We start from the raw sequence: 22,529 nt of genomic DNA on the forward strand, positions 1-22,529 counted from the left end.
TCCAAATAAGTAACGGCAAGTGCCATTCGCCTCACTATTATTTTGAGAGCAAAATCTGGCCTATTTTAGATAAATAGTGGATTACTGGTTGTTGACAGAAGTAGGTTTTTTCATGTCATCACTGACTAAATGTTCCCTTTTATATACGTGTATGTTGAGATTTCTTCATAGTTTGGATTTGTTACTGGTGCAACCAGTATAGTCTCCATGAAAAACAAGTGTGTTGTGGATATTTTGTGTTTGATTTTTGTTTGGTGGCTACTAAAGCCTCTGTTGCTCTATTAGACTCACTCTTTGTTCTATTCTGTTGTTGCTATGGAGAAAGCACATTCTCTTGAAGCATTTCACCAATAAACACCCTCTGCTGATTAACAGCAAAATTCTATTTAACCCTGTGATGGCTGCACTAGCAATTTTCAAATGAAGAACATTTTAGTATTAGCTCTTTTCAAAATTAATTCTACTTTATAATCTTTGGGAACAGTGAAACACAGATTATACTGTCGGTGCTATAACCAAATGAAAATACTCTGAGTGGAAGCTGCTCCAGTGTTATTCAACAGAAATCTCATGTTTAAAATACAGTATGACATGACTTACAATTTAAGATATTACAAGGAGTTAAATAAAATTAGTTTCCATTTCTCCATTATTTCCCCTGGTTCTAAAGTTAATGTTACAGTATTCTGAATGATATACTTCTACTGGTGAGGCAGCCAGCGAGATGCCATCTTTACAAAGCTAATGGCAGCCACCGAGTTGTGCCACTCCACCATTAGCTTTGTAAAGGTGGCATCTCACTGGCTGCCTCATCAATGACACGCACTGAATGGCATGAAGTTCCTATATGAGCTCGGTAGACTAACCATAGAAAGTTGTGTCTTGTCATTTTGGTTCTAACTACCCTTTTAACAACGTGGTGTTTGTTATTGCTGATCAATCTCTCTGGCAGTGAAAATTAACTATTTAATAGAATCTCATTAATTGTTACAATAAATTATAAAAATTTAATTTTCTATTAAAAAATCTAAAATTTAAATCTTTTTAAAATGCAGGAAGGCATGCTAGCAGCAGCACTAAGGCATACCTAAAAATGAGATGTCAACCTTGTGAAGCTACAACACAGGACTAAATGCGTGCCAAACTGCTGAAGCAGCATGCAATAGACAGGGCTAAGTGATCCCATAACCAATGGATCAGATCTAAGCTCTGCAGTCCTGCCACATCCAGTCGTGAATGGTGCTGGACAATTAAACAACTAACAGGAGGAGGAGGCTCCACAAATATCCCCATCCTCAATAAGGGGTGAGCCCAGCACGTCAATACAAAAGACAAGGCTGAAGCATTTGCATCCATCTTCAGCCAGAAATGCCGAGTGGATGATCCATGTCAGCATCTACCTGAGGTCCCCAGTATCACAGATGCCAGTCTTCAGTCAATTCGATTCACTCCATGTGTCATCAAGAAACGGCTGAAGGCACTGGATACTGCAAAGATTACGGGCCCTGACAGCATTCTGGCAATAGTACTAAAGACTTGTGCTCCAGAACTGGCTGTGTCCCTAGCCAAGCTGCTCCAGTGCAGCTAAAACACTGGCATCTACTTGACAATGTGGAAAATTGCCGAAGTATGCCCTGTACACAAAAAACAGGACAAATCAAACCTGGCCAATTACCGCCCCATCAGTCTACTTTCGATCATTAGCAAAGTGATGGAAGGGGTCATCAACAATGATATCAAGTGGCACTTACTCAGCAGTAAACTGCTCGATGACGCGCAGTTTGGGTTCCGCCAGGGCCACTCAGCTCCTGACTTCATTACAGCCTTGGTCCAAACATGGACAAAACAGCTGAACTCAAGTGGTGAGGTGAGAGTAACTGACTTGACATCAATGGGCAGCATTTGACTGAGTGAGGCATCAGGGAGCCCTAGCAAAACTGGAGTCAATGGGAATTGGGGAAAAACTCTCCGCTGGCTGGAATCATCACAGAATTATTACAGTGCAGAAGGATGCCATTCAGACCTTTGTGTCCACAACGGCTCTCTGAAAGAGCAATTCACTCAGATCCATTCTCTCGCCTTCTCCCCGTAACCCTGCACACTCTTTCTTTTCATGTAACAGTCTAATTCCCTTTTGAATGCTTCAATTGAATCTGCCTCCACCACACTCTCAGGCAGTGCATTCCAGACCTTAACCACTCGCTGCGTGAAAAAGTTTTTCCTCATACCTAGCACAAAGGAAGATGGTTGTGGTTGTTGGAGATCAATCATCTCAGTCCCCGGACACTGCTGCAGGAGTTCCTCAGGGTAGTGTCCTAGGTCCAACCATCTTCAGCTGCTTCATCAGTGGCCTTCCCTCCATCATAAGGTCAGAAGTGGGGACGTTCACTGATAATTGCACAATGTTCAGCACCATTCGTGACTCCTCAGATACTGAAGCAGTCTGTGTCCATATGCAGCAAGACTGGGCAACAGTCTGGCTTGGGCTGATAAGTGGCAAGTAACATTCGTGCCACACAAGTGCCAGGCAATGATCTCAACAAGAGAGAATCTAACCAACTCCCCTTGGAAGGGCCATGGATTTCCAGGGCCATGGTGTATTTAAGTTCTGTCTCCTTCCAGTCAAATGAAAAAAACAGGAGGCTGTTTTTGTTTGGATCAAGGGCCAGAAAGCAAATAAAATCATGAACTGTGGGAGTTTTATTTCCCTAAGATAAATAGGGCTAGAAATTCAGTCGCATAGTGCTGTTTCTAGTGGTGCTAGAGACGTCTACTGCTACTTCCCAGTGGCGCGATTCTGTTCAGCTCATGTGGTGCTACAGCAGGAGCCGGGCGCACATGGGGGCATCTCCTGCATGTAGCAGAAGGCTTTGATCAGTGCTATCCTGACGTCACCTGGCCAACTGGCTGATGTGACACCAGGATTCCAAATTTGGACCACAAAAGTCCTGTGCACCTATTCATTTATCATTCTTCAAAAATCTGGCATGAGGCTACAATATGGGCCCTGCACTAGCGTTCCTTAAAGGGACACGCATCAAATTGCACTTAAGGCAATTTTTTTGAACTTTTCTATTCCAAAGTGTCTGAAAGTACGCTGGTTAGTTTTTGGAGCTGTTGTGGCGAGTTTCTGGATTTGCCAGAGAGTGTTGCTGCATCCTCCCAGTTGGGGGCGGGGGGGCGGGGGGCGGCAGTGGAGTAGATGAGCTGTCCACATAAAGGCTGCAAAAGGTATGGGGCAGAAGTTGCAGTGCTTCTGGGTCTGTAGCATGACAGGGAAATGGAGCAGAAGCTATGGAAAGGGCAAGCCCTACGCCATGCCCTGTGCCAAGTGCGAGCCAGATTCTTCCTTCCTGCTCGACAGTGACAGGAAGCTGTGTGGCAGGCCAGCCGTTGCACCCAACATCTTGGTGTGCATACCCAGCTGTGCTCTTTTGTATGCCATCCGATTGAAGCCCTCATCTGAGTCCTCCATAGCAATACTCGACTGCAACTTCGCCCTCCAGAAAGTTGGCACATGAAACATCTTTTACCCTGGCTGCAGCCAATTTGTGGCCGGATGATTTACCATATGCTGATCCCAACTCTATACTTGCCTCCAAGGTACATGCACTGCCAGTATCTGAGCTGGGGCTGCAAGTGTCAGATCAAATGACAGGGCTGTGATGTTGTTCTCTTTCCTCCACTGGGTCTCCTGTAGCTGGCCAGGCAGCAGTTCTTGGATGTCTGAAAGCAGAAACACAGAAGGGGAAGGTTTGTGTGAGGGAAGAGGGTTGGGGTGGGAAGCAGGAGGTCCATGGTCACACCATCAGCAGCTTGCTCATCATAGAGGTAGTAGGATGAGGGTGTGCTGGGAGTTGAGAAGGGGAATAAGGCAGGAACATGCTGTCATTCTCAATGTTCTCAGCAATGTGGGATGCCACAGGCTCTGTCATAGCCAGCCCCATGATGTGGACAAACATCTCCACCGTAGGGCTGAGGAGATGCAGGCGTCCTTGTCCCCCGCTGGTTCTCCTCTGATCCCTTCTTATATGTGGCATCCTGTCCTGCAAGAGAGAGGGCAGAATGTCAGTGGTTATTTAGTACTGTGTTTGGGTGATGTGCATGCCACAGCTGAAAAACTGGAGGTATGTGGAGGCAGCAAGAGGTGAGTGTGAGGTTGGCAGCATTGTCAGATGTGGAAGGGTGAGATGCAGTATACAACTGCTGATCATGAATCGGTTTTTCCAGCTATGGCATGCACATCACCCAAACACAGTACTTAATAACCACTGACATTCTGCCCTCTTGCAGGACAAGATGCCAGGGACTGGTGCTGGGTGAACATACATACAAACATACGAATTAGGAGCAGGAGTAGGCCACTCAGCTCCTCGAGCCTCCTCCGCCATTAAATAAGATCATGGCTGATCTGATTGTAACCTCGACTCCACATTCCCATCTACCCCCGATAACCTTTCACTCCCTTGCTTATCAAGAATCTATCTACCTCTGCCTTACAAACATTTAAAGACTCTGCTTCCATTGCCTTTTGAGGAAGAGAGTTCCAAAGATTTACGACCCTCTAAGAGAAAATATTTCTCCTCATCTCTATCTTAAATGGATGACCCCTTATTTTGAAATAGTGACCCATAGTTCGAGATTCTCCCACAAGGGGAAACATCCTTTCCACATCCACCCTGTCAAGACCCCTCAGGATCTTATATGTTTCAATCAAGACCCTTCTTACTCTTCTAAACTGCAGCGGATACAAGCCTAGCCTGTCCAACCTTTCCTCATAAGACAACCCGCTCATTCCAGGTATTAGTCTAGTGAACCTTCACATTCAGATCCCTCTATAAATAATGAGACCAATACTGTACTCCAGATGTGGTCTCACCAATGCCCTGTATGACTGAAGCACAGCCTCCTTACCTTTGTACTCAATTCCCTTTGCAATAAACGATAACATTCTATTAGCTTTCCTAATTACTTGCTGAACCTGCATACGAACCTTTTGCGATTCGCGCACGAGGACACCCAGATCCCTCTGCATCTCAGAGCTCTGCAATCTCTCACCATTTAGATAATATGCTTCTTTTTTATTCTTCCTGGCAAAATGGACAATTACACATTTTCCCACATTATACTCCATTTGCCAGATCTTTGCCCATTCACTTAACCTATCTATATCCCTTTGTAGCCTCCTTATGTCTGCTTCACAAGTTACTTTCCTACCTATCTTTGTGTCATCAGCAAATTTCAGTCCCTTCATCCAAGTCATTTCTCTAAATTGTAAAAAGTTGAGGCCCCAGCACTGATCCCTGCGCCACATCACTCGATACATCTCGCCAACCAGAAACTGACCCATTTATGCCTACACTGTTTCCTGTTAGCTAGCCAATCTTCTGCCCATGCCAATATGTTACCCCCTACACCATGAGCTTTTATTTTCCACAATAACCTTTGATGTGGCATCTTATCAAATGCCTTCTGGAAATCTAAGTACAGTACATCCACCAGTTCCCCATTATCCACAGCACATGTTACTTGTTCAAAGAACTCCAATAAATTGGTTAAACATGATTTCCCTTTCACAAAACCATATTGACTCTGACTGATTACCTTGAATTTTTCTAAATGCCCTGCTATAATGTCTTTAATAATAGCTGCGCTGTAATGTTCTATTTCTATTTCTAACATTTTCCCTAAGACAGACGTTAAGCTAACAGGCCTGTAGTTTCCTGCTTTCTGTCTCCCTCCCTTTTTGAATAAAGGAGTTACATTCGCTATTTTCCAATCGAATGGAACCTACCTCAAATCGAGGGAATTTTGGAAAATTAAAACCAATGCATCAACTATCTCATTAGCCACTTCTTTTAGAACCCCAGGATGAAGTCCATCAGGACCCGAGGACTTGTCAGCCCGCAGCTCCAACAATTTTCTCATTACCACTTCCCTGGTGATTGTAATTTTCTTGAGTTCCTCCCTCCCTTCCATTTCCTGATTCTGGGATATTACTTGCATCCTCTATAGTGAAGACTAATGCAAAATACCTATTCAATTCATCTGCCATCTCCTTATTTTCCTTTATTAATTCCCAAGACAAATTTTCTATCGGACCAATGCTCACTTTGTTTACTCTTTTCTTTTTAAAATATCTATAGAAATTCTTACTATCTGTTTTTATATTTCTAGCTAGCTTTCTCTCGTACTCTAATTTCCCCTCCTTATCAATGATAGGGGTGTGGCGCATTGAACAGTGTGAGAGGTTGGTGTTGTGGTTGGTTGGAGATGTCATGTGAAGAAGAATTGACTGACCTTGACCACCCATGCATGGTCATTAGACTTCTTGTGGAATTGCTGCCGGGTCCTTGGGTCTAGACTCTGCGAGTTGACCTTCCTGGCCATCTGCTCCCTTCTGAGGGTGGTCCTCAAGGGCTTCCTATTCCATCATGGAATCATGGTGCCTCCCCTCCTGCCCATTTCTGCCATTAATACCTCCAGCACTGCAACCGTCATTCTGGAATCCTCTCGCTGCTCTGATGTTCAGTTTGGCATCATTTAAATTGCAGCAATATTCTTCAGTGCAACTTCCCTTTAAGAACGACAACCTATCTCTAAGTACAGCTGGCTGGCTACACCACATGGTTTTCAAACAACACTGCTAGGACCCCTGCTGAGTACAGAGGCCACGGCACCATGAAGAGAAGAGAGCAGCACTGGACCCACTCGGTCAGAAGCTACGCCATTCAGATGAGGTAGGTACACCAAGTTAGCCTACTGCCCTGCTCAAACTGAATGGGTGTGTGCAAAAAGTGGAGCTATCCAATTTCTAGCCTAGAATCTTTTCTGAGGTGAACTTTAGCAAATTTCCCACAAGACTTGCCATTCATAAAAGTCTTGTTCTTAGTAAGCCCTACCCCAGAAACTTTCCAGAAGATGTTAAAATTGCTGACCAAACACTTTTCCAACAAACTTTTTTTAATCCTGGTTAAATTTCTTCTAAAGTGTAATTGAATAATAAGTATTACATATAAGCTTTTGAGCTTAGTCTGGAGAATAGAAAAGGAAATAATTTGAATGTCATGATACAAAAGCAAAATACTGCAGATGCTGGAAATCTGAAAAAGAAACAGAAAATGCTGGAAATACTCAGCAGGTCTGGCAGCATCTGCGGAGAGAGAATGTCACGATGTCTGGTAGTTAGGTTCGAATTCTTTGGTTTGCTGAAAAACAAATATTTAATTTGAACATACAACAGAAATCCATTACAGGATACGAACATATGAATTAGGAGCAGGAGTAGGCCACTCGGCCCCTCAAGCCTGCTCTGCCATTCAATAAGATCATGGCTGATCTGATTGTAACCTCGACTCCATATTCCCGCCTACCCCCGATAATCTTTCACGCCCTTGCTTATTAAGAATCTATCTACCTCTGCCTTACAAATATTTAAAGACTCTGCTTTCACTGCCGTTTGAGGAAGAGAATTCCAAAGACTCATGACCCTCTGAGAGAAACAACTTCTCCTCATCTCTGTCCTAAATGAGTGACCCCTTATTTTTAAATAGTGACCACTAGTTCTAGATTCTCTCACAAGGGGAAACATCCTTTCCACATCCACTCTGTCAAGACCCCTCAGGGGAGGCAGTGGTGTAGTGGCAATGTCACTGGACTACTAATCCAGAGCCCAGGCTAATGCTCTGGGGACATGGGTTTGAATCCCACCACAGCAGATGGTGACATTTGAATTCAATTAATAAATCTAGAATTAAAAAGCTAGTCTAATGATGACCATGAAACCACTGTCGATTATCAAAAAAAGAAGAAAAGAACAAAAGAAAATTACAGCACAGGAACAGGCCCTTCAGCCCTCCAAGCCTGCGCTGATCCAGATCCTCTACCTAAACATGTCGCCTATTTTCTAAGGGTCTGTATCTCTTTGCTTCCTGCCCATTCATGTATCTGTCTAGATACATCTTAAAAGACGCTATCGTGTTCGCATCTACCTCCTCCGCCGGCAACGCGTTCCAGGCACCCATCACCCTCTGCGTAAAGAACTTTCCACGCATATCCCCCCTAAACTTTTCCCCTCTCACTTTGAACTCGTGACCCCTAGTAATTGAATCCCCCACTCTGGGAAAAAGCTTCTTTTTATCCACCCTGTCTATACCTCTCATGATTTTGTACACCTCAATCAGGTCCCCCCTCAACCTCCGCCTTTCTAATGAAAATAATCCTAATCTACTCAACCTCTCTTCATAGCTAGCGCCCTCCATACCAGGCAAAATCCTGGTGAACCTCCTCTGCACCCTCTCCAAAGCATCCACATCCTTTTGGTAATTGGCGACCAGAACTGCACGCAGTATTCCAAATGTGGCCGAACCAAAGTCCTATACAACTGTAACATGACCTGCCAACTCTTGTACTCAATACCCCGTCCGATGAAGGAAAGCATGCCGTATGCCTTCTTGACCACTCTATTTACCTGCGTTGCCACCTTCAGGGTACAATGGACCTGAACACCCAAATCTCTCTGTACATCAATTTTCCCCAGGACTTTTCCATTTACTGTATAGTTCACTCCTGAATTGGATCTTCCAAAACGCATCACCTCGCATTTGCCCTGATTGAACTCCATCTGCCATTTCTCTGCCCAACTCTCCAGTCTATCTATATTCTGCTGTATTCTCTGACAGTCCCCTTCACTATCTGCTACTCCACCAATCTTAGTGTCGTCTGCAAACTTGCTAATCAGACCACCTATACTTTCCTCCAAATCATTTATGTATATCACAAACAACAGTGGTCCCAGCACGGATCCCTGTGGAACACCACTGGTCACACGTCTCCATTTTGAGAAACTCCCTTCCACTGCTACTCTCTGTCTCCTGTTGCCCAGCCAGTTCTTTATCCATCTAGCTAGTACACCCTGGATCCCACGCGACTTCACTTACTCCATCAGCCTACCATGGGGAACCTTATCAAACGCCTTACTGAAGTCCATGTATATGACATCTACAGCCCTTCCCTCATCAATCAACTTTGTCACTTCCTCAAAGAATTCTATTAAGTTGGTAAGACATGACCTTCCCTGCACAAAACCATGTTGCCTATCACTGATAAGCTCATTTTCTTCCAAATGGGAATAGATCCTATCCCTCAGTATCTTCTGCAGCAGCTTCCCTACCACTGACGTCAGGCTCACCGGTCTATAATTACCAGGATTTTCCCTGCTACCCTTCTTAAACAAGGGAACAACATTCGCAATTCTCCAGTCCTCCGGGACCTCACCCGTGTTTAAGGATGCTGCAAAGATATCTGTTAAGGCCCCAGCTATTTCCTCTCTCGCTTCCCTCAGTAACCTGGGATAGATCCCATCCGGACCTGGAGACTTGTCCACCTTAATGCCTTTTAGAATACCCAACACTTCCTCCCTCCTTATGCCGACTTGACCAAGAGTAATCAAACATCTGTCCCTAACCTCAACATCCGTCATGTCCCTCTCCTCGGTGAATACCGATGCAAAGTACTCGTTTAGAATCTCACCCATTTTCTCTGACTCCACGCATAACTTTCCTCCTTTGTCCTTGAGTGGGCCAATCCTTTCTCTAGTTACCCTCTTGCTCCTTATATATGAATAAAAAGCTTTGGGATTTTCCTTAACCCTGTTTGCTAAAGATATTTCATGACCCCTTTTAGCCCTCTTAATTCCTCGTTTCAGATTGGTCCTACATTCCCGATATTCTTCCAAAGCTTCGTCTTTCTTCAGCCGCCTAGACCTTATGTATGCTTCCTTTTTCCTCTTAGCTAGTCTCACAATTTCACCTGTCATCCATGGTTCCCTAATCTTGCCATTTCTACCCCCATTTTCACAGGAACATGTCTCTCCTGCACGCTAATCAACCTCTCTTTAAAAGCCTCCCACATATCAAATGTGGATTTACCTTCAAACAGCTGCTCCCAATCTACATTCCCCAGCTCCTGCCGAATTTTGGTATAGTTGGCCTTCCCCCAATTTAGCACTCTTCCTTGAGGACCACTCTCATCTTTGTCCATGAGTATTCTAAAACTTACGGAATTGTGATCACTATTCCCAAAGTAGTTCCCTACTGAAACTTCAACCACCTGGCCGGGCTCATTCCCCAACACCAGGTCCAGTATGGCCCCTTCCCGAGTTGGACTATTTACATACTGCTCTCGAAAACCATCCTGGAAGCTCCTTACAAATTCTGCTCCGTCTAGACCTCTAACACTAAGTGAATCCCAGTCAATGTTGGGAAAATTAAAATCTCCTATCACCACCACCCTGTTGCTCCTACATCTTTCCATAATCTGTTGACATATTTGTACCTCTATCTCACGCTCACTGTTGGGAGGCCTGTAGTACAGCCCCAACATTGTTACCGCACCCTTCCTATTTCTGAGTTCTGTCCATATTGCCTCACAGCTCGAGTCCTCCATAGTGCCTTCCTTCAGCATAGCTGTGATATCCTCTTTGACCAGTAATGCAACTCCTCCACCCCTTTTACCTCCCTCTCTATCCCGCCTGAAGCATCGATATCCTGGGATATTTAGTTGCCAATCATGCCCTTCTCTTAACCAAGTCTCAGTAATAGCAATAATATCATACTCCCAGGTACTAATCCAAACCCTAAGTTCATCTGTCTTACCTACTACACTTCTTGCATTAAAACAAATGCACCTCAGACCACCAGTCCCTTTGCTTTCATCATCTGCTCCCTGCCTACTCTTTCCCTTAGTCACGCTGACTTCATTATCTAGTTCCTTGCAGGCTTTAGTTACTACCTCCTTACTGTCCACTGACCTCCTCATTTGGTTCCCGACTCCCTGCCACATTAGTTTAAACCCTCCCCAACAGTGTTAGCAAAAGCACCCCCAAGGACATTGGTTCCAGTCCGGCCCAGGTGTAGACCGTCCAATTTGTAATAGTCCCACCTCCCCAGAACCGGTCCCAATGTCCCAAAAATCTGAACCCCTCCCTCCTGCACCATCTCTCAAGCCACGCATTCATCCTGACTATTCTTTCATTTCTACTCTGAGTATCACGTGGCACTGGTAGCAATCCTGAGATTACTACCTCTGAGGTCCTACTTTTTAACTTGGCTCCTAACTCCCTAAATTCTGCTTGTAGGACCTCATCCCGTTTTTTACCTATATCATTGGTGCCTATGTGCACAACAACAACTGGCTGTTCACCCTCCCCCTTCAGAATGTTCTGCAGCCAATCTGAGACATCCCTGACCCGTGCACCTGGGAGGCAACATACCATTCGGGAGTCTCGTTTTCGACCACAGAACCGCCTATCTAGTCCCCTTACAATCGAATCCCCTATGACTATAGCCCTTCCACTCTTTCTGCCGCCCTTCTGAACAGCAGAGCCACCCACGGTGCCATGAACCTGGCTACTGCTGCCTTCCCCTGGTGAGCCATCTCCCTCAACAGTATCCAAAACGGTATACCTGTTGTGGAGGGAGATGACTGCAGGGGGCACATCGTAAAAACCCATCTGGTTCACTAATGTCCTTTAGGGAAGAAATCTGTCATCCTTACCTGGTCTGGCCTACATGTGACTCCAGACCCACATCAATGTGGTTTATTCTTAAAATGCCCTCTGAAATGGCCTAACAAGCCACTCAGTTGAAGAGCAATTAGGGATGGGCCATAAATTCTGGCCTAGTCATCAATGCCCACATCCCAATGTTTCAATCAAGTCACCTCTTACTCTCCTGAACTCCAGCAGATAGAATGCTGTCAATATCTAAATCTTACTTGGCATCACAAATGGTTGAGAGACCAAATTTCTAGAGTACCTGCATGTTGCCAAATATGATTAGCCTCGGTGCAGATTATTTTATCTTTCAAGGTTCGCCACTTGCTTAATTTGCCTTTTTCATGTGAGACTTGTACTTTGTTTGTCTTGTGCTTTACGTTGAGATGCAAGTTGAAGCCTTCAAGAGTTAAATGACCCCGTTTGCTGCATTTCCATGCCTGAGGTTGACCACTGGCACAAGGCTCCAGTTTCACAGCTCCAAATTCATTGGCTTTATGAACAGTCAGACACCGCTCAGTTTTAAGGCTGACTATGGAGTTTAGGCGAGAATCCCATCTCCACTGCTGCTGTTCAGAATCTGGGTTACATTCAGTTAGAGATATTCTATTGTTCACATTGTTTGCATGGATACATTTGTCTAGTCGGACATTCTTGATGTTGAAGCCTAGAATATTTAATAACAAAGTAAAATTTTAAAAGGCATAAATTAAAATATACATCAAGGAGGAATGTAGATTGAGTTAAAAATATACATACACAATTATTCACTTTCTTTTTGTAATATTACAAAGTACCTACATTCTGAAGGAATGGGCTGATGAACTTAACGGCCTTCTCAAATTTATGTTTTCTTAATTTCTTAAATTCACAAATGATTTTTGTGCTAAAACTATTTGTTCTGTTCTCATAAAATAATTATGCCCAGATGAACAAACTTATAATTCTACAGGTTTGTAACAATTTAACCAGGGTATAATTTTGGTCAGCAAATTAATTTGAACTTACATACCTTGCTAAGATTTTAGAACAGGAATATATACTCATAAACTTATAGGACAGGAATATAAATGTAAGTTTCTCCCTTCCTTCTTTAGGGAATCTGCTGAAGCAGTGCAAATATTCATTTATTCATAAGGGGTTGGAATAGGATCACAGTTCCAATATCTGTTTGGATTCTGAAGCAACTCATGATGTACATGCAATACTTTTGACTTCTGGACTTTTTAAGGACACTCATGAATTACATGTATGTTGCGAAAGACAGAGACAGAACCTGGACGAGAAAAGGTCGCATCTGGGGAGCCAACACTACCAACCGAGAAAGAAATGTGTGAGTCTTAATTGTTCAGTTGAGCGAAGCAATGTTTCTGCAGAACTGTTTGATCCTTCATTAAAAAGCAGCAATAATGTACCTTTGAAGGATAGTAAAATATTGTAACACATGTAAGCAGAATACTGGGGGAGAATTCTGCACTCCCAGCAAAATGTTTGCTCATATTAAAGGGGTCATATTTATTAGGTTATATTGTGTCAACTCTTGAAATCCAGATCACAAGATAATATTGGATGAGCAAGGGCCATTCAGTCCATCTTAGTTTATCCACCCAGAAAAAACCTGCATACCCCCAATGCAGCAACTTATTGTTTCTTAAATCATTCCAAGGTTTCCTCCTGCTATATGAGAATCCATCCCATGTTTTGATCACTCTTTGTATTAGGCAGAACGGGAGGACATTGACAGCAGAATGAACAGCGCTCCCAGTGTGAATGTTAGGAAGCCATCTTGAAACTCATGGTACCTGGAGGGAGGTGGCACTGGCACTGAGTGCCAACTCCCTTTTTCCCAGGACTGCAAGACTGTGCCACATGAGTTCTACATCCTCAGCAGGACAGGCAAGGTAACACACTGGACATATCTCTATTTTCTTCCTTGTCCACCATACAGAAATCTTTCCTCCTATTAAATTAAGACTTGCATGACCAACTCTTTACAATGTTCTCTGCTCTAATTTGCACTATTGCTACCCAGCTCCATTCAGCTCAATTATTCACATGCACAATCCTAATACTCCATCCTCTTTAGCAGCCACATACCCCCACATCTTCTACTTCACTGCTCCTATCTGACACACACTCCTCAATTGTTAGCCTTTCCTTAATTCACTGTATCTTCTTGTAAGACAAATGGGCATGCAATGCTTATAAAAGCAGGCCACTGGAGTGGCTCTACACTGTCACACACCTCAGCCCCTTCAAAGAACTCAACTTGTATCATGGGAGATAATGAAGAGGATTGATGAAGGTACTGCAGTTGATATTGTGTACATGGACTTTCAAAAAGTGGTTGATGAAGTGCCACTTGTTAACAAAATGAAGCCTATGGGATTAAAAAGCAGCAGCAACACGGATATGAAATTGGCTCACAGACAGAATGTAGATAGTGGCGAACATTTTTTTCTAGACTGGAGAGAAGCGATCAGTGATGTCCCCCAGGGGTTGGTATTAGGAGTACTGCTTATAACTGGGTCTTGGGTATAGAGAGTAAAATTTCAAAGTTTGCAGATGACACAAAACCTGGAAATGTGAGAAACAATGAGGAGCATAGTAACACACTTCAGGCGATCATAGGCAGACTGGTGAGATGAGCAGATGAAATTTCACACAGAGAAGTATGGTGATATATTTCAGGAAGAAGATTTAGGAGAGGCAATATATACTAACTGGTACAATTTTAAAGGGGTACTGGAATAGAGAGACAAAATTTGTTTCATAAATTTGTATAGGTGCACCAAACATTAAATGATTTACCTTTTTTTATTTGTTTGTGGAATGTGGGCATCACTGGCTAGGCCAGCATTTATTGCCCATCCCTAACTATCCTTGAGCTGAGTGGCTTGCTAGGCCATTTCAGAGGGCATTTAAGAGTCTGGGGGTCTGGAGTCACATAGAGGCCAGACCCGGTAAGGACAGCAGATTTCCTTCCCTAAATGGCATTAGTGAACCAGAAGGGTTTTTACAACAATTGACAATGGCTTCGTGGCTACATTAGACTAGCTTTTAATTCCAGATTTATTAATTGAATTCAAATTTCAACATCTGCCGTGGTGGAATTCAAACCCATGTCGCCAGAGCATTAGCTTGGGTTCTGGATTACTGGTTGAACCCATGTCCCCAGAGCAATGGGTTCTAGATTATTAGTCTAGTGACATACCACTGGGCCACCACCTCCCCGGCTAGTATGCAATTGAAGCAATTCTGTGGGCAACTGTAATGACGCCTTAATCTAACAGAATTTAATATTGTGTTCCCCAAGCCCACTACAATCTTGCAATTGACCATTAATGCCACATACAGTTGAATAACCTTCATCAGTGACACTTCATTACAGCCAGCAATGTTTTCTGTCGTGGTGCAAAATCTGTTATATCTTGTTAAGTCGTGCATCTTGCATGAAGTTGAATATAAACGAAGTCCGCCTTACCTTCAAACGACGCTATTTGAAGAAAGTAGAAGAGAAATAGCACCAAAGTGACCCTCCTCATTGTGGCTTCTCCTCTCCTGCTTCCTCACGCCTTTCTGACAGTAATATCTGCGGGGTGAGATGGGGGGAACTTTAAGCTGCAGTTGTTGTAATCATGTAACAGAAAGAACACTAAAATGTTTTGCATTTAGCTGAACCTTTCCGTTGTTTGAATAATAAATATCGTCAACAATTAAAGCAGGTTTAAGAACTTGCCGCCGTGGATTTCTGTTCGCAAAATGTTACTCACCAAGTTTTATTATTAATTCCTGCTGAAAGGCTGGGAGATAATTTTGTAACGACTTGCTTTCTTGGAGCAGCTATATTGGACCGACTGCTGGAACTCACAGTTGAAAGTAATATGGACAGAATAGCTGAACAGCTTCGTTAGATGTGGGCCCTCTAGCGCTTGGTTGAATCAGTTCTGTGACGGAAAACAATTATAAGAATGAATTTGCAGATGAATAGATGCTACTTATAATGGTTTAAACATTTCAGATTAAGCAAATGTGATAATGGCCCCTCGAGTGACATTCTTAGTTAAAATATCTTCAAAGATATACTGAGAAATAGGCAGGATAAATGCATACCTAAGATCAGCAAGGATGTAAATCATGAGGTGGAAGGGAGGAACTTGGTAAAATTACAATCACCAGGGAAGCGATACTGACCAAACTGATGGAGCTGCGGGCTGACAAGTCCCGGGGGCCTGATGGGCTTCATCCGAGGATCTTAAAAGAGGTGGCTAATAAGGTAGTAGCGTGGTGTTAATTTTTCAAATTTCACGAGATTCTGGAAAGTTTCATCAGACGGGAAAGTAGCAAATGTAACCCCTTTATTCAAGAAGGGGGCAGGCAGAAAAAGGAAACTCTAGGCCAGTTAGTTTAACATCTGTTGTGGGGAAGGTACTAGAATCAATCATTAAGGAGGTTATCGCTGGGCACTTAGAAAAACTCAAGGTAATCAGGAATAGTCAGCATGGTTTTGTGAAAGGGAAATCATGTTTAACCAATTTATTGGAGTTCCTCGAAGGAGTAACATGTGCTGAGGATAAAGGGGAGCCCGTTGGCATACTGTACTTGGATTTTCAGAAGGCATTTGAAAAGGTGCCACAAAAAAGGTTATTGCACAAAGCAGGAACTCATGGTGTAGAAGGTAACACATTAGCATGGATAGAAGATTGTCTGGCTGGCAGAAAACAGAGAGTATGCATAAATGGGTCCTTTTCTGATTGGCAGGATGTGATGAGTGGAGTCCCACAGGGGTCTGTACTGGGGCCTCAACTTTCTACAATTTATATCAATGACTTAGATGAGGGGAGCAATGGCATGGTAGCTAAATTTGCAGATGACACAAAGATAGGTATGAAAGTATGTTGTGATGAGGACATAAAGCGATTGCAGACCGAGATAGATAGGTTGAGTGAGTGAGCAGAAACCTGGCAGATGGAGTATAATGTGGGAAAATGCGAAGTTGTTCACTTTGGCAGGAAGAATAAAAATGCTGAGTATTACTTAAATGGAGAACAACTGCAGAATTCCGAGGTGCAGAAGGATCTAGGTGTTCTAGTGCATGAGTCACAAAAAGATAGTATGCCCGTATAGCAAGTAATAAAGAAGGCTAATGGAATGCTATCCTTTATTACAAGAGGAATTGAAAATAAAACTAAGGATGTTATGTCATGGTCCTGTAGTTTTTTTCTGGGAATATGCAGTTTGCCTTTAAGGTTTGCAGAGGATCAGTAATGCTTTAAGAACCAGCAAGCCTCAGGAGTTATAGAAAAGTGCATTTTTGGTTGCCATTAGAAACAGCCATTTGGAGACTGAGATTCAAAGGTTGCATTCTTATTATTATAGATACAGCCACTGGGAGTAGCAAGCAATACATTTGTTACAATTTAATTTTGAACTGGCTTTTAGTTGAAGACAGTTTGTTCTAACACACAGAGGACACAGCTGTGATGACAGCACCTGGAAAAAGAGCTCTCAACCATTTAAACTGAAGGAAGAGGATTTTAGTTTGTTTAATTATTATTATCGCTCCAAAATTCAAAAAATAAAGTCAAGCCAAAACAGAGATCTCTGGTAATTTAAATTGAAGAAAGGGAAGTTAGACTGTGACAATCTATTATCCCTCAAAAACTCTGTCAGTTTGATTCTATTGAAAGTGTTCGCAAGTCATTAATTGTTGAAATTCACTGGGGAAGGAAAGCATCACCTACAGCTGAAGTTAGACTACGGACTGTTCTACTGTGGAAGAACCTTTTTTCACGCATTGGACGACTGTGAGGACTTCAAGCAACATTCTGTGAGGACTTGCAGCAACATTCTGTGAGGACTTCAAGCAACATTGGACTGTAAATTTGCAAGGACTCTAATTTTTTCTATATTAAATGTTGTTTATATCTTCATAGTGTTTAAGAATTTAGTTCTTCAAATTAAAAAGTTAATTTGTTGATTTAAAGACACCTGGTTTAGTTAGCCTCATTCGTGGATTAATAGATGGTACTATTTTGGCTGGGTCTTTCTTTAATTTGGCAAGTTTTAAATGATATGTGGAGTGACGGAATTGAATTAACAGTGTGTTTCTCCCACCACAATCAGAATCGTATATTTTGATTGGGGGCTTCAACTGGAGCGGTCGGTCGTAACAGTTATACAGGGCAGTGGTGAGACCACATCTTGAATACTGTGTGCAGGTTTTGGTCTCCTTATTTAAGGAAGGATGTAAATGCGTTGGAGGCGGTTCAGAGGAGGTTTACTAGATTGATACCTGGAATGAGCGGGTTTTCTTATGAGGAAAGGTTAGACAGACTGGTCTTGTTTTCACTGGAGTTTAGAAGGGTGAGGGGAGGTTTGATTGAAGTATATTCGATCCTGAACGGTCTTGACAAGGTGGATGTGGAATGGATGTTTCCTCTTGTGGGTGAGTCCAGAACTAAGGGGCACTGTTTTAAAATTAGGAGTCGTCCTTTTAGGACAGAGATAAAGAGAAATGTTTTCTCTCAGAGGGTTGTGCGACTTTGGAGCTCATTACCTCAGAAGGTAACAGAGGCGGGGTCATTGAATATTTTTAAGGCGGAGGTAGATAGATTCTTGTTAGGCAAGGGAATCAAAGGTTATTGGGGGTAGATGGGAGTGTGGAATTCGAGACACAATCAGATCAACCATGATCTTATTGAATGACAGAGCAGGCTCAAGGGGCCGAATGGCCTACTTCTGTTCCTAATTTGTACGTTCGTATGATACATGCATTCCAGCAACATAATGGAGAGGACAGTGAAGGGAGAGGTGAGAAGCTTAAAGGATGCCAAAGACATGAAACTGAAGATGAGAAAATAATTTGTTTCATGGGATGTGGGCGTCGCTGGCCAGGCCAGCATTTATTGCCCATTCCCAGACATGTGTTGGGTTCAGGTTGGGTCGGGTCTATATTCCGAGTCCAGCATTCGGGATCTGGTCAGGTCAGGTCGGGCTGGACAGTGCTGCCTATGGGAACTCACGGGATCAGGCTCACCCAAGAATTCCCCAGAACTCCATCTGCAGGAACAGCCTGCTGCCGGAATGGATGAATGATATTCATGTCGGGTCTGGTTGGGCACAAAAAAAAAGTAAAGGACTTAGGCCTGGGTCGTGTTCAGGTTCGAGTTGGCTGTGGTCGGGTCGGGCCTGGGTCAGATTGCAATTTTATTTCCGAGCAGGCCTTTACTACTGCAGTCCATGTGGGGTAGGTACAGCCACAATGCTGTTAGGAAGGGAGTTCCAGGATTTTGACCCAGCGACAGTGAAGGAACGGCAATATAGTTCCAAGTCAGGATGGTGTGTGGCTTGGAGGGGAACTTGCAGGTGGTGGTATTCCCCCGCATCTACTGCCCTTGTCCTTCTAGGTGATAGAGGTTGTGGGTTTGGAAGGTGCTGCCTGAGTAGCCTTGGTGCATTGTAGATGGCACATATGGTAACATTTCACTACATTAAGAAAAATAATTCATGAAAATGAACAGACTTTCAAGGGATGGACACAATGAAATGGAAGTGTCAGAATAACTGGACAAAAATTCTGCAAGTCTTTGGAAAAGTTCCAGAACATGAAAGAGTCATTTACAGCACAGAAGGAGGCCATTTGGCCCATTGAGTCGATGTTAGCACTCCATAGAGCAATCAATCCCAATTCCCAGTTTATCCCCATTGCCCTGCAAGTTTATTTCGTTCAAGTGCCCATCCAATTTCCTTTTGAAATCATTGATTGTCTCTGCTTTCACCACCCTCGTAGGCAGCAAGTTCCAGGTCATTACCACTCACTGCACAAAAACGTTCTTCCTCACTTCCCACCTGCATCTCTTGCCCAACACCTTATAGCTGTGTCCCCTAGTCCTTGTACTATCAGATAACAGATCTTCCTTGTCAACCTTATCTTATTTTTTACTCGTTCATGGGATGTGGATGTTGCTGGCTAAGCCAGCATTTATTGCCCATCCCTAATTGCCCTTGAGAAGGTGGTGGCCACTGGAGTCCTTGAGATGTAGGTGCACCCACAGTGCTATTAGGAAGGGAGTTCCAGGATTTTGACTCAGTGACAGTGAAGGAATGAAGATATAGTTCCAAGTCACGATGGTGTGTGGCTCGGAGGGGAACTTGCAGGTTGCGGTATTCCCATGTATCCACTGCCCTTGTCATTCTAGGTGGTAGAGGTTGTGGGTTTGGAAGGTGCTGTCGAAGGAGGGTTTGTGAGTTGCTGCAGTGCATCTTGTAGATGGTACACACTGCTGCCACTGTGCACCAGTTGTGAAAGGAGTAAATGTTTAAAGTGGTGGATGGGGTGCCAATCAATTGGGCTGCTTTGTCCTGGATAGTGTCGCTGGGTCAATATCTTGGAACTTCCTCCCTTGCAGCACTGTGGGTACACCTTCACCACATGGGCTGCAGTGGTTCATGTGATCTAGCATGGAGGAAACCTTTCTTCGTTTAATTGCTTCACTTTTGTGTTTACAGCCTAGCCTTGTTTTATTTCTACAATTTCAGCAATAGCAGCTGGAGATGCATGGACATGTTTAATTGCAATATTATCTCTTCATACATAATCTGTTTAATTATTGCAGTGCTTTCTAATGCCTAATTCTTTCATCCAAGTCAGTGGTGAAGGTAGTAAATGTTGAAGGTGGTAGATGAGGTGCCAATCAAGCGGACTGGTGTTGAGCTTCTTGAGTGTTGTTGGAGCTGCACCCATCCAGGCAAGTGAGGAGAATTCCATCCTGATTTGTGCCTTGTGGATGGCAGACAGGCATTGGGGGCGTCAGGAGGTGAGTTACTTACCGCAGAATTCCCAGTTTCTGACCAGCTTCTTGTAGCCACAGTATTTATGCAGCTGGTCCAGTTCAGTTTCTGGTCAATGGTAACCTCCAGAATGTTGATAGTGGGGGTTTCAGTGATAGTAATGCATTAAACATCAAGGTGAGATGGTTAGATTCTCTCTTGTTTGAGACGGTCATTGCCTGGCACTTGTGTGGCACGAATATTACTTGCCACTTATCAGCCCAAGCCAGACTGTTGCCAAGTCTTGCTGCATATGGACACAGACTGCTTCAATATCTGAGGAGTCGCGAATGGTGCTAAACATTGTGCAATTATCAGCAACATCCCCACTTCCGACTTTATGATGGAGGGAATGTCATTGATGAAGCAGCAAAAGATGGTTGGGCCTAGGGCACTACCCTGAGGAACTGCTGCAGTGATGTCCTGGGACTGAGATGATTGACCTCCAACAACCACAACCATCTTCCTTTGTGCTGGGTATGACTCTAGCCAGTGGAAAGTTTCCCCCTAGCTCCCATTTGACTCCAGTTTTGCTCAGGGTCACTGATGGCATACTCGGTCAAATGCTACCTTGATGTCAAGGGCAGTCACTCTCACCTTACCTCTCGAGTTCAGCTCTTTTGTCCATGTTTGAACCAAGGCTGTAATGAGATCAGGAGTTGAGTGGCCCTGGCGGAACCCAAACTGAGCGTCACTGAGCAGGTTATTGCTGAGCAAGTGCCACATGATTGCACTGTCGACAACACCTTCCATCATTTTGCTGATGATCGAGTGTAGATTGACTGGGTTGGATTTGTCCTGTTTTTTGTGTACAGGACACACTTGGGCAATTTTCCACATTGCCGAGCAGATGCCAGTGTTATAGCTGTAATGGAACAACTTGGCGAGGTGCGTGGCTAATACTGGAGCACAATTCTTCAGTATTATTGCCAGAATGTTATCAGGGCCCCTAGCCTTTGCAGTATCCAGTGCCTTCGGCCATTTCTTGATATCATGTGAAGTGAATCAGATTGGCTGAAGTCTGACATCTGTGAGGCTGGGGACCTCAGGAGGAGGCCGACATGGATCATCCACTCGGCACTTTTGGCCGAAGATGGATGTAAATGTTTCAGCCTTCTTTTTTGCACTGATGTGCTGGGCTCCCCCATAGTTGAGGATGGGGATACTTGTATAGCTCTTGCTTAATTTTCCACCACCATGACTGGATGTGGCAGGACTGCAGCGCTTAGGTCTGAACTGTTTGTTGTGGGATCACTTAGCTCTGTCTATTGCAGGCTTCCTCCATTGTTTGGCATGCGTGTTATAGCTTCACCAGGCTGACATCTCATTTTGAGGTATGCCTGTTGCTGCTCCTGGCATTTCCTCCTGCACTCTTCATTGAACCAGGGTTGATTTCCCGGTTTGATGGTAATGATAGAGTGGGGGATATGCCGGGCCATGAGGTTACAGATTGTGGTTGAATACAATTCGGCTGCTGCTGATGGCCTACAGCGCCTCATGGATGCCCAGTTTTGAATTGATCAAACGGTTTGAAATGTATCCCATTTAGCACAGTGGTAGTGCCACACAACACGATGGTGGGTATCCACAATGTGAAGACGGGACTTTGTCTCCACAAGGACTGTGCGGTGGTCACTCCTACCAATATGGTCATGGACAGATGCATCTACGATAGGTAGATTGCTGAGGGAGAGGTCAAGTAGGTTTTTCCCTCATGAATTCCCTCACCACTTGCCGCAGACCCAGTCTAGCAACTATACCTTTTAGGACTCAGCCAGTTCACAAGAACACAAGAAATAGGAGCAGAAGTAGACCACATGGCCCATCAAGCCTGCTCCACCATTGAATATGATCATGGCTAATCTTGGGCTTCAATTCCACTTTCCTGCCCGCTCCCCACATCCCTTGATTCCCTGCGAGATCATAAATCTATCTATTCCAGCCTTAAACATTTCAATGATGGAGCATCCACAGCACTCTGGGGTAGAGAATTCCAAAGATTCACAATCCTTTGAGTGTAGCAATTTCTCCTGACCTCAGTCCTGAATGATTGGCTTCTTATCCTGAGACTGTGTCCCCGTGTTCTAGATTCCCTGACCAGCGAGAACAATCTCTTACTTTCTACCCTATCAAGCCCTTTCTG

General features: G+C 43.9%; 1 protein-coding gene across 1 annotated transcript in view; it reads right to left on the minus strand.

The window, feature by feature from the left end:
* si:dkey-245n4.2 (uncharacterized) overlaps positions 1-15,490 on the minus strand; it is a 56,085-nt gene extending 40,595 nt beyond the window's left edge. The window contains exons 1-3 of the mRNA XM_068051804.1: positions 15,328-15,490; positions 15,039-15,146; positions 11,817-12,221 (exon numbers count right to left, since the gene is read on the minus strand). Of these exons, the coding sequence (XP_067907905.1) occupies positions 11,817-12,221; positions 15,039-15,099 (466 nt within the window). The 5' untranslated portion in view covers positions 15,100-15,146; positions 15,328-15,490. The remainder of the gene's footprint in view (positions 1-11,816; positions 12,222-15,038; positions 15,147-15,327) is intronic.
* Positions 15,491-22,529: the final 7,039 nt, after the last annotated feature.

This window comes from Heterodontus francisci, chromosome 1 (assembly GCF_036365525.1).
Source record: "Heterodontus francisci isolate sHetFra1 chromosome 1, sHetFra1.hap1, whole genome shotgun sequence".
In the NCBI taxonomy this organism is placed as follows: domain Eukaryota; kingdom Metazoa; phylum Chordata; class Chondrichthyes; order Heterodontiformes; family Heterodontidae; genus Heterodontus; species Heterodontus francisci.